The sequence below is a fragment of the Athalia rosae genome, chromosome 1 (assembly GCF_917208135.1).
Source record: "Athalia rosae chromosome 1, iyAthRosa1.1, whole genome shotgun sequence".
NCBI lineage: Eukaryota > Metazoa > Arthropoda > Insecta > Hymenoptera > Athaliidae > Athalia > Athalia rosae.
Window position 1 is genome coordinate 26,625,009 of NC_064026.1, and position 13,049 is coordinate 26,638,057.

Below are 13,049 nucleotides of genomic sequence, written 5' to 3' on the forward strand. Positions count from 1 at the left end.
TATGATTAACTTATTTTTTCGTTATTTTATTAATCAAAGACTTGATCTATGTTATTCGGAATAGGCAGGTATTGAAATTTATTGTCATAAACAATAATGAAAATATTAGACGAGTTTAAAATTCATTACTTTTTGTATCGTAGCAACAAATAAAATTGTACAGTGTCGTATGTATAAAAAACGAAATCCATTCACTCGTAATTGAAAATGATATAAAAAAAAAATTACACAAATTTACAACAAGAACATTACACATGCAGTGTATATTATATGATAGTATCATGGAGTGCCTCGAGAAAAAAGACCTCTATGATCATTCATTATTTACATATAATCATAGAATACACATAGAATTTATAATTAATTACGCTCGTATCACAGAAACAAAGGCATCTTCTTATGTTATATTATAACACGTGTTATAACATTCGTCCAAATATTCAAAAATTCCTGCATAACGTCAATCATTCGGTTGGTTAAATCAGGCATCCATCGTTCGTTAGAGAATAATAAATTAAACGGCTGGAAGAATTAACTAACATGCGCTTAGTTTTTCAACTTCCACTTATATAACTGCTGCGAAATTTCCGTGAAGAAGTATTGAAAAACTACTAAAAAACAATTAGTTTCGAACAGTAAAAAAATTAATTATTATCATGAAGGTATGATCGTTATAACTATGTACAGGTGAAAAAGAACTCGCTTGAATTAATATAATTTTGTCCATATTACCGCCAGACATTCACAAAGAACGTCACCAAGACCGTCAGGAATATAATTGAAGTTCCTTGAATTGAATTAATAGAAGCTGCCGATTTTGTGTTCATCGAAAGCTCTTGGATGATCAGAGGAAGCCACCTTGTTATGGTAATTTTCTCTTTCATGATTTCATTTTCGATTGGATCTATAGTAGTCGTCGTTGTCATCGTTGTTGTCGACCTCGGTGTTGTCGTTGTCGTCGTCGAAGTGCTCGTTGTCTTCTTCGAAGTGCTGGTTGTGGTCGTCGAAGTGCTCGTTGTAGTAGCTTCCGGTGGTCCAGCTGGCGTGTAACTTCCGCATCGAGGAAAGTCCTGAGGAACTGGAGGAAATTCTTCGTGTTCTCCGACCTTGAAAACCAATGCCATTCCCAGTTCTACGTGGAACTCGATGTGGCAATGAAAGAGCCAGTAGCCTGAAATAATTTTCATAATTTATCCCAAAGTTGTCAACAAATCGAAATGCATTTTTTCTTTTTTCACATGTCTAGCATCTCGAGCATTTACGAAAACATTGTTTTCTCTTTTTCTTTTACTTACCAGGGTTGTTGGCGTGGAAACGGACTATCGTGTATCCTCCGTCAGGAACCGTGACTGTGTCTTTGATCGGGGCGCGGCTGAGTTTTCTTTTAATTAATCCAGCAGCGTCGAGTTTTTTCACCGCGTCGACGGTAACGTTCTTTCCAACCCTCTCCATCGCTACGACTCGGAAATCGTGACCGTGCAGATGGAACGGATGATTCGCGTCGTAAGTGTAACCTGAACAGGATTATAAAAAAATCCGTTGTTTTATTTCTTCCGAATGCACAGACTTTTGAACCGCTCAAAGAAAACAATCCCAAATTTACCTTTATCGACTAGAACAAGCTCCACAACGCTGCCCAATTTTACCTCCAGGACGTGGGTACAAGCGCAGTAATCTTCCTCACAACCAACTACGCTACTTTCGTTGCAAAATTGACCTGATTTTATGGAATCGCGTTGCGAAAGCAGCGGAAAAGCCGGCAATTTCATTGATATGTAATTCAACTGCGGTGTAAACAACCTTTGTTTCATATTCGTAACTGTAAGAGCGAAAAAAAATTTCTTTCATCAATAGACTTCATTTGAAAAATATTTCCGGTGTAACATCAAACCCATGAAAATAAGATTTATCTAAGCGGTGAATTATCTTACCTTTTTGGAACCCGTAAAGATTCTTGCGATGAAAATGTGGATTATCTTTTCCATAAAAGTCGTAGGAAATGTAAAATTGATGGTCCGGATCTCTAGTGTTTGCTTCATCATCGGGATCGAGTGATTCCAAAAGTGGCATGCTTGTACTGGCGTTACTTTCTGTCCCTTGATTGAGCGCGTTCATTTGCTATGAAAGTATAAGTATGAATAAATAAATAAACGAAACCTAACTTATAATACCGTAGAGCTCACAAACTATTTCCAAGGCACGCAATTATTTCAACGAAAATCTAAGACTCACCAAAGCTTGAGTGAAAGTCGAAGGTTCTCGTTCGTAAGAAACTGTTGCAGTTGGATATTCTTCCGGTGCTCCTTCGTATCTAAGAACTGCCACTTGATTCGCACTTGTGAATCTTTGATCGCAATCCATCAATCCACGGAATCTAATCCAGTAATTATCCTTTTCTTGATTCATCTGAACAATAAAGTCAAACCTTTCCCCGGCATAAGTGACGAGTGACTCGGCTGGAAAGGACACATTTATGTTAATTAATATTTTTTATCGAAGATATAAAAAAAAAAATAGTATTCAAAGAATTTAAAAGGCTCGGCGAATACCTTCGACTGGTTCGATATCGTTCCCATCCGTGCTGATGACATACATGGTGTGATTATCGATGGATATTTCGATAGGGCAGTTTAAAAATTCAGCGTTTATCACCCGGAACCTGTATCTGTAAGACTGAAATTCAAATACGAATTAACATAACGATAATTTAGTCGTTCTAAGACCAGTCTTCTCCATCAACTCACTTCTTTAACAACGAATGTAGCCGTGGGAGTCATGGTAATATTTTGAACAATTTCCGTCCCGTTTACCGAAGGACCAGGAGGCAAATAACGTCCGAGTCCATTGACCAGAAGATTTGGTGGTTTGTTATCACCATCGGCGTGATGATGAGCTAAAAATTTATCGACACCAGCTTCGTGGTCCCAGTCCATAACTATCATGCTGTGCTCGTCAAAATCGTAGTATTTCCTAAGAGGATCTTGCGTGGGAGGCACTCGAACAATCAACGCACCGAAGACTCCGTCTCCTCTTTGAAATCCTGCGTTAAAAAAAAAAATAATAATTGTAAAATATCATTTGCGTACAAGGAATTTTGATGCGAACAGTGGTTCCACATTATTTGTTGTCTGTTATCTGTACCAACCAGAATGAGAGTGCCAAAAATGGGTTCCGGAAGTTGCTGCGACGTAATGATAGCGAAATGTAGCACCCGGAGGAACGGGACACTGTGTCACGTAGGGAACACCGTCCATATAGGGTGTTGTTCTATGATGTTGACCGTGCCAGTGCATGGTAGTACTTTCTGCCGGAAGTAGATTATGCACGTCAACAATCACCCTATCGCCTAAGCAAACCTGGATCAAATAGAGAGAGAAGAAAAATAAACGAATGAAATGAAAAATAAAAAAATAAGAGTGAAGAAAAAGTTACGATAAGCGTTTATCGACGTTGATAAGCAAGTTACGCTGTATAATCTGGTAATTTTTACCTCAACCGATGGCCCGGGCATCTGTCTGTTAACGACAAGAAGCGGACGTTTTATGCCATCAGCGGAAACGCAGTCGGGGCGGAAACAGTCCGTGATATTTGAGGGGCAGTTGAAACAAGCTTTACTCATAGTGTGGTAAGCTTCTAAACGAAATTCGTAGTAGCATTCCATCGGGGGTGCATCTTCTCTGCAGTCACGTTTACAGGGATGTTCACTCAAGTCAGAAATAATCGTTGTAGTTTCACCGATCAATTCTGATTCTAAATCCCAATCTAACGAATCTTGCGCCGTTATAACCGTTTCTGAAAAATATGATAAAAAACGGTTTTCTCTCAACGAAGTAAAGAAGGAAACGATACTAATAACAAATTTGGAAATTCCTAAATAATCTCGTCGGTGATTAGTTCACACGCATTAACTTAATTACTCGAATTCACACGAATAACGTCCGTATATGAAGCTAATAGGGTACTTGAAAAATACAAGTTTCGCGAATTCTTAAGTTCTTAATTATGATAGTGATTTGAAGATATAATATTTAGATTATAAGATTATAAAAAGATTAAACAGGCTCATCAAGGCTTGTACGCTCGTGATTCCACATATATATGTATATACGCATCCTAATCAAACGTATGATATATGTGTACGCTGAAATTCGAGGAAATTTAAACTAGGAAACTTTTTTAAGCGTGTATAATTCATTAGTTAGGTCTATCGGTGACGTACATAACAACAGTTTTATCTCTTTTTGATTAAATAAATATATGAGGATATTTGCAGACGTGACACGCAAACCTCAAAGCAATAAACTGTTTGTATTATACATGCATGAACCATAAAAATTGAAACTGCAATATCTGGAAGATATGATGGAACGAGATTCTAGAGGATCAAAAAAATTCTCGTACACATTATACGATATATATTCAGAATTCATCATCCTTACCTGCACTAGAATAATAGCAAGTGATTAAGAGCATCAGCTCAGCTGCCAAAACTAATTGCTTGAGAGACAGCATCTTTAGTCTGTAAAAAATCACAAAAAAAATTTAATGAAATTCAGAAGCCAGGTCTATAGAGTGTTTTACCGCAGTTTATCTTGCTTTTGATAGCATGAATAAAAAACAAGGCATCATCGAGGAATATAATACGAGTTAATAACAGCCGGGGGAAAGAATTACAATTACAGCAACAAGTTTCTTTTGCATCAATTATACTAATAGATAAATATAGTTTGCTACAATGATGGTTTTATTATTCCCATGATCAGAAACGAGAGTATTGAAGGCTATTTTTGAACAAGGATATGCGGATTCGCATGCATATAAGATTTAATTATCGTTAATGATGTTCATTTAAATCTGCATAAAGAATTATCCATTTCAGTACTTTCTAATAATTGAAGCGCATGAATAAGTGATTTAAATAATGTAAAATCTTTACAGAGCATATACCTATGTGTATTTGAAAGTTGAAATATTTAAAAATTATTAACAATAATAACCGAAAACAATTTCACTCATTGTCGAACATGCGCTATGCACGTACTTGGAATTGAACTCTCCGCAATATCGCGAAATAAGTTAGCTGGATAAGATATGATAATTCATTCTTCGGAAGAAAATGAAGTATCTATAAATATAAATATATTTTCTTCATTTCAATTCATACCTTGGCGTTATAAAAAAAATTTTGTCAGTCACAATAATAGTATCCACTTGTCCTGCACTTTCAACGCAACCGATAGAAAAAAAAAAAAACACTAAATAATTGATGATCCACAATAATTTCACCGCAAAAATGAATAATTTTAAAGGTGCATTATTATGTAAGTGGCGCGTAACACTCGACTCTCCCGATGCAATTTGGAGCTCGAAGATGCCACCGCAACGTCAGAAAAAAGTGTTAAATTAGTCCCGGTCTTCAAGAGGTCTCGATGCAGGACGATCGGGTCTCAACGAAGAACTGACCGCGGGACCGTCGCTCACGTATCTAAGTAGAAGAATCGTTCGGAGGTCAAACACACCTCACATTCTACTAAAAAATAAAGAGAGACTGGATCCTTTGGTTCCGTTCCGAAAAGACGTCATTGGAGTTTCCTCTTAACTTCGATCGCCATTATAAAATAAAGTACCGGGGATTACAGTTGTAAAGATTTTATATCGTGACGTTCAATTTGCTATGCATCCAATCACTATATTTATCATGCGATGAGCTATCTACGGATAAAGATTCTATATTAATAGCGACATACATACCGTAAGTAATGTATATAAGTTTGAGTTTCTACGAGGAAAATCATCGGGAAAAATGAATGACGTTTACGGTGGCGCTCGCACGTCAAGATTTATTGCAGAAAACCGCGAGTACTGTGGATGTAAGTGATATTACGCGACCGGGATTTCTCGTACCTCGTATACAATATGAAATTTCGGATACGTTATACCTTCGGGAAATCACGTACGTTTCAAAACAGATTTTCCAGCCACGTGTACTCTGCAATCGGTCGATCATGTCCAATCGCAGGTACGTGATTCCTGGCTCAGTTTGCAGGAGAAAAAAAAAGGAAGGATTGGAACAAAGAATTTTGAATCTCGTGAACGTCAATTCGAGTAATCAGTTTACTGAAACCTCAATTCGATGTACATACCAGAGCAATTATTTGACTTGAAAAAAAATGGACAAAATATCAAAGATCGAAACAATGCAAAATATCCTACGAGTCAAGGACGACGAGCCGGTGTCTAATTATGGCAGTTTAGCAAAGTTACTTTCATCTACTGGATAGAAAAGACGTAATCACATTCTTTCATCATTTCTAATAGTTATGCCATTTCGTTAAACTACGCGAGACTCAATTTTTATGCAGAGAATTAGGTTTGCTCTGATAACGCAGGATCGACTTCTTCATAAATAACGACGTTCCGTTCATTCGTTGAAATGAATTTATTTTTTCTTCAGTCAAAAAATTTCGGAATACATCATTTTGAAAATCGTGTTTACGCTGCGTCGTTGACAATGACATTTTACAATCGGGCAGACGATTCGCTTGTACACGTGGTTTTCACCCAAATTTTGGTCTACAAGATATAGGTATGTATATATTAATATATAGCTTCTGCAGTGCGATCTATAAAGCAATCTGGTCAGCACATGCGGAGATTTCCTCGAGGGTAATATTTCACAACAGAACAGTTTTTTTTACATTGTTCCATTTAAAGCCTTCGTATAGTATATGTACGACCTTTCACTTTTTCTTACGATTTTACTAACAACGTAAAATCACGATGACATTGAGCGCAAACATTCTGCAATGTTATGGCATATTTTTAGATATTTTAGCCTGATCTTTTCATCTCTAAAACGAAAGACATTACAATGTTGTTCTAAAATCCGCCATGCAGATGTACTCGATGTCTAATCATCCGGAAGTTACACTGCTTTCAAGGACGTAAAATGATCAGACCGCGGGCACCATTGGTGTTCGTTGTTATACCGCCGTTAAGAGTCCCGGAACAAACGCCTTTTTCCGATAAGTGATTTACATTTCAGTAATTTCCTATTTCTCAATACAGAAGCTACCCTACAAGGCCTTCCCCGCTGGAAACGTACAACGGAAATAAAGCCGGAAAACGGAAATCCAAATATCGAGGAACAGATTTTAATGAGCCAACTTTTCCCTGATCTTGTTCCAGGAAAAGTAAAAGGAAATACGCGGCTATGAGGTCAAGATGTCGAAAGCCACTGGTGCGGATGCTTTAATTTCTTTTCCTCAAATGCGGGCGTATTTTACTTTCCATTATTCCCAACTATATTGACCTTGCGTACATTCTACGGCGAAATATTTCATGCTCAGGACAAGGTGAATCCGGCCGACTGATTGTGACTCAGAGCAACCAAATGCGGAAATATGTTCAATATTGTCCAAATTTACCACTAATTATAGCGTACATATGGATGGATATATTTGTTTAACTTATGGTGAACAAATTTATTCACTCATAGTTCAAATATATCCACTGGTGTTTGCGGTAGCTGAGGAAAAAAGTATTTACGCTATTCCCTCATTTCTTCCTATAACTCAAGAGTAATTTCTTACGCAGTCGGTTGATTTTCGAAAGAATGAACACTAATTGATTGGCGTTAAAAGATCTAGGTCGTGTTCGAAGAAACCTAAATTTTTTTTTTTTTTTTTTAATTCTTTTACCTCATTTTAGTTTTTTGAAATTCGAGAAGTTTTACATCAGCGATTATCCCCGAACCCTACTATAGTGCAGCGTGTCACGAGGGTCCTTGAATTCTCAGAAGGTCAGGGACTCTCCTTATTTTTTGAGTAGGTAGTTGTACATATTTTCGGACTGAAATAACGAGCATGTTGGTGCACCCAAATTAAATATCCAAATTTTCAGAGTACGAAAAATGAGAAACAAAAATCAATTTCGCGCATGTATAATAATCACTGCAGCAATGAACGTCAACAACTCTAATTGCATGTGATGATATTAGCGAGAAAAATAAATTATGTAGATGAATATTTTTAAACTCAAGTCGCAATGATTTTGCTAAATTCTTTACCGCTGCAAAAGTCTGATGATTTAATCTATACTGACGTGTGACGAATACGACGATAAAATTACTACAGAAAAAATCATAGTCTTCGAGTAAACTAAGTAAATCGACGCATCATCCGTACATTTAATTATTTCTAACTAGTTGCAATTAACTTGCAATAATCGTACCGATGAAAAATGGTTCTCTGTAACAATAACGAGCCACATACCTAACATCGGGTTGTGACGAATTCCTACATATTTATACGTTTTCACCCGTACAAATTGGATGTACCTACTCGAAAAAGAAATTAATCCCGGGGGAATCCCAATTGGTATGACAGGTACCGTGCATATAAGGGTTTAGGATACGTGCGTTGCACCTGCGTCTGCACGCGGTATGTACAACGCGAGGGTATTTCCCGATATCTGTTTTACGCCCGGAAGCATTCTCTATGTTTTCTTTTTAAGGGATCATCAATCAGGTCGAGAATTTAATACTCCGACTGGAAATCCCCGATCACCGCCATTTTCTAACTTGATCAAGTCTGACGCAACATACTGCAGGAGGAAAAAAGAAACACTTTGCCCTTAGTTGAACTCTCGTCAACTTGTTTATTTTTTGTTTTCGTTTTAAAATGTTTAACGTTCTTATTCAAACAAATTGGATTCAACCAAATTCTGTATTGGCCATTTCAATTTTGGAATAATAATTTCTTGGAATAACAATCTACAGGATTCTCTCCATTCCGCCTATACTTGTAACTGTACATTATTTTAATGAGACACGTCGAGTAAATGATTCTTCTTTTGATATAATCAATCAAGGCATGAGGTACGCCACATAAATATGTACAGATACAATCGATTTATATAACCGCACTTAATAAGTGGAAATCACAGATTAATCGGAATGTTTATTTCATTATGGAGAATTGTCTCTATAGATTACGTATGGCGCTGAATCAGATCAGAAGCAGCTGTAAAAAAACAATAGGAACTAGCGCAGTGTAAAATCTGCATGGTGTATGTAAATCCTGAAACGATTTAAATTTCTCATGTAGTTAAATTATAGTATATAATGTACGATGATAATTTTTACCGTGGGGACAAGGCCTTTTCATTCAAGGTTGCCGGTCATAATTCGCCAAGTTAATCTCATGCTGCATATTGCAGCTCCGGAAACGAGTTTGTCATATATTATTACAGGTACATATGTATACACGCATTTACAGAATACCGTGGAGAAATGATAAGAGAATGAAGAAACATGACGGGCAAACCGTTAAAATAAACACACTTGGACGAAATATGAATATTCTAAAAATAATCATCTAATATACTTTATATGATATCTGTTTTCGCATTAAAGCGCCTGATCGTTAGCTAAGTTGGCATATCTTTCATCGAGTCATCGTGTGATGCGATTACTAAGTCAATAAAATAACAAAACTTCGTCTTTTATTAGGATTCTATTAAATAAAAACCGATTATCAAACTACACGAAAAAATGTTTCTTTACATAACGATGTGTAGCCAACCACTAACCAGCCACATACATACCACATTACGACGTGATTTTATCTGACTATTTTTTTGGTCGCAAGAAAGAATCGAACAGTTATAAACCACCGACCAAATCATGCATTGAAGTCGCCTGATGAATTGAGCTTTTTTTTTTTTTGCGATCTACGACTTCATAACACATCTGAGATGATTTCACCGCGGTGTGAGTTTACTCATTCTCGCTGTACACATTTTCATCACTCAGAAATGAACTGTAATACAAATCGAACCTGACATGAATTAATTTTATCAATGAGATCGACATTCAGACGCGCGTACTTTTTTCTTACTATGAATATAATATACGTACAGACGTACCATATGGATATGTATACAGATCTAGTGTACGGTATAATGAGACAACTCGTTCCGGATACGGATTTTTCCACCTGATCTATAATGATCGTCGAAGTGCGAACAAGTTCGATCGAACGTGTCTAGCTATTGTATGTACAGAACTTTTTTCGTCTCATCCTAAGCGTGTATCTTCAAGTTCCCCGAGATTAATGGCCTGAAGATAAATGCTTCTTTGTACTCAGGCACATTAATTTTTCATTTTATGAGTCTACCTTTTTTTTTTATCTTGCTTCTATCGCAACAGGTTTGTTACGTAGTCGGATCAATTATATTACCCTAATATAACGTACGCGGATATTTCGAGTCTGTATAAATAAATACAGGTATTGGGACGTACAACCTACTAGCATACAACCTATAGAATGTGAATTGCGAAATTACAGGTGTTTTTTTTTTTTTTCTCCCTATCCGCACTGCGTCCTCTTTTTTATTTATTAATTGAAATTCTATTAATAGAAACTACACCCCCCTATAAAGTTATGCAAATGATAATCATCGATCTTATTTATAGCATGTAAACCTAATTTGCGATTCGGACGAATTGGAATCGAGCTGCAAATGCACGTATATGAACTATCGGTTATGATGGAAAGTAATTCGTTTTCAACGAACTAATTGTACAGCGAAAAGGAATTTGATGGATGGAGTAGATGGGAAAATTCACATAAAAATTTACGATGTAAATTAACAATGTGTAATTTGTCGCAATTCGGAATGATGAGTTGTAAAATTTTTATGATTTACAGATGAAAGCGCCGCGCCAACTCGTCGAATCATCGCAGCGATTATCGAAACTTATAAATTAACATATGCGTACAGGTACATACACAATGTAATAATCGAGTTATATAAATAATCTTGAAAAATATGACCAAACTCCACGTGATAATTACATACGGGGATACAGCCGCAGTGACACATATCCAGGCATGAGAGTTTGTTGGTCAAGCTTGTAACCGATTTCTCATGTTTCTCACTCTCATAAAACGACAGTGAAATAAATTTTGTGCAACGGGAACGCGCATCCGCGAATTTTCCAACGATGCAGGTTCGCGTTGCAACTAAATCGAGGTATTAAACACAAATAACATACATCCATGTGTGTCACCCTATAAAATGCCAAGAGAAAAAAGAAAAAGTCGGCGTGCAGGTTAAATTTTTATCGTAAGTAAAACAAAGACAAAAAATATTCATTTCCATTGTTTTTATCTTTTGACTCAACGCCTGAAACAATTAACATGTAATATTCAATGTACATGTAACGCATATTGTACTGCAGAATAAATGGTTTATGTGCAGGTGAGTTTAGAAGATATTTTTGAACCGGTTGTCATCAATTTTTATACCAGTTTTTTTTTTCATATGAATTTTGAAATACCCGATAATTTATTATCTAGTTTTTAGTTAATAAAAATCCTATATGCATAATTGTGTTGCGATTCGGTATACATGGCCGTTGATTTTGAATATATATAGTTATATAATGTGGTTTTCTTTTCATTTCTCTCGATTCGATTACGTCGTACCACATTATGACGTAGGCTGGATGCGTGAATCTGATCAGCTATTTTTGTGCATGCCATGGGAATGAATAAATATGTTTATTTGAACCACAGCTGTTAATATCATGTATATTATACCTATATATTTTGAAGTGCTGAATAATTATTTTCCTAACGTTGATAAACTTAAATTATTAATCTAATGACATCTAACAAAAAAAAAAAAATGAAAGAAATAAAAGGAATTCAATCGTTGAATGAAAAGTACTGACTTTTGTTCGGTACGTACTGTATACTCATGTTATAATTACTGAAGTTGTTCACACGTATAGGGAATATAATTTAAAACTGGCTTGAAAGTCGATGAAAATATATTGAAAGTGTTGATTATATATGTCATATATGGCCGCTTTTCTACTTCTTCTCCTTTACGTACGTGTGCAGCAATTCACGTAAGCTGTCGATCACGATGCAGAGGAGACAAGGCCGAACAGTAGGTCATTCGATTCGCAATTATCCTCGCAATGCTCGCAGCATGCCTGATATACCTATTTGACCGATATCACATGTTGTACGTTATGTTCCTGCATTTTTTTATGCTCAATTTCATGACTGAAACCATAGATACGTTCACTGTATCTATGCTGATATTTAAATATACTCGCGCTACACGTTTCCTAGCCCTACAGACTTCAGGAATTATCATATTACATATTACGTAAAATGGACGTTGTGTTGTAGAATCATTAAAATTCAACTGTAATAGTTTGAAAATTTATCTTTACGGCACGCAAAGATCGACAAATTTGGAATACCGATCGATTTTGATTTTTAAAAAGGTCACGAATCCTTGTCGCAGAGATCTTTATGTTCATTCAAACAGAATCCCAATCAGAATGACAAAAAAAAAAAAACAAGTATAAAGGAAAAACATTTCTACACGTCGAATTTGTGAAAAGATTAGAATCATCTTTAAAAAGCAAATTAGTTAATTATAAAAAATCATTTTGTTCGAAGATGAATTTGAAACCCCAAGAATCTGTTGAAATCTAGTTAAAGGATATATTCAACAATATATTTTCATATTATATGATACTCACCATAGATCGAGGTACAGATGCGATAATCTTACAAAATCCTTTGAATCTGTGCGAGTAATGTTTTTTTTTCCTATATCTGTCCTCTTTGGTTTCCACTCAATTCAACCAAAATGTATATGGCGGGTACAACACAGAAGGAAAAAATCACTTTCGCAATCGTTTCTTAGGCAACGCGATATTTTAGCACTAGAGGAACGGAATTCTATCATCTAATAAGGTACTCGTCAATCTGTCACTTGTCTTCCCCCGAATACAATTATATACGTGCTGCAGAATTGCGTATACTTACGTACCTATTATACGTCGCGACGTTTGCAATCCGCGTTTTGACTATCTGCAATCTCCACGATCAACAGGGATTGAGGGTGGGGGGTGACTAGAAGTCCTCCTATTGTATAGATCCAGATATAAGCCGACAGAATTTCAAATGTAAATAGAATTTTCCAGATACATTTCACGTACCTCACACATAAACTGTCGC

At 36.1% G+C, this 13,049-nt stretch overlaps 1 protein-coding gene and 1 long non-coding RNA gene across 3 annotated transcripts in view; one reads left to right on the top strand and one right to left on the bottom strand.

The window, feature by feature from the left end:
* LOC105683363 (laccase-1-like) lies at positions 1 to 12,802 on the bottom strand. 2 transcript variants are annotated; one of them, XM_020850876.2, is made up of 11 exons: positions 12,569 to 12,802; positions 4,440 to 4,519; positions 3,491 to 3,792; positions 3,146 to 3,356; positions 2,745 to 3,040; positions 2,550 to 2,673; positions 2,233 to 2,456; positions 1,932 to 2,118; positions 1,604 to 1,819; positions 1,296 to 1,514; positions 1 to 1,171 (listed from the first exon to the last, which is right to left on the bottom strand). In XM_020850876.2, the coding sequence occupies exons 2-11, from the start codon at positions 4,510 to 4,512 to the stop codon at positions 729 to 731; spliced, it is 2,295 nt and encodes a 764-aa protein (XP_020706535.2). In that variant the 5' UTR covers positions 4,513 to 4,519; positions 12,569 to 12,802; the 3' UTR covers positions 1 to 728. The 2 variants fall into 2 exon arrangements, with proteins under 2 accessions (XP_020706535.2, XP_020706534.2); XM_020850875.2 differs by lacking the exon at positions 12,569 to 12,802 and adding an exon at positions 5,165 to 5,489.
* LOC125502222 overlaps positions 10,883 to 13,049 on the top strand; it is a 24,740-nt gene continuing 22,573 nt past the window's right edge. Inside the window, exon 1 of the long non-coding RNA XR_007280072.1 lies at positions 10,883 to 11,130. This is a non-coding gene — a long non-coding RNA (uncharacterized LOC125502222). The remainder of the gene's footprint in view (positions 11,131 to 13,049) is intronic.

What these genes read in the sequence shown, in the direction of transcription:
- LOC105683363 (XM_020850876.2), bottom strand. Translation starts at nt 4,512, where the DNA reads ATGCTGTCTCTCAAGCAATTAGTTTTGGCAGCTGAGCTGATGCTCTTA. An exon ending in CGATATCGAACCAGTCGAAG is followed by an intron (nt 2,457 to 2,549) that starts GTATTCGCCGAG and finishes TGTCCTTTCCAG; the next exon opens with CCGAGTCACTCGTCACTTAT. An exon ending in TCTTTACGGGTTCCAAAAAG is followed by an intron (nt 1,820 to 1,931) that starts GTAAGATAATTC and finishes TCGCTCTTACAG; the next exon opens with TTACGAATATGAAACAAAGG.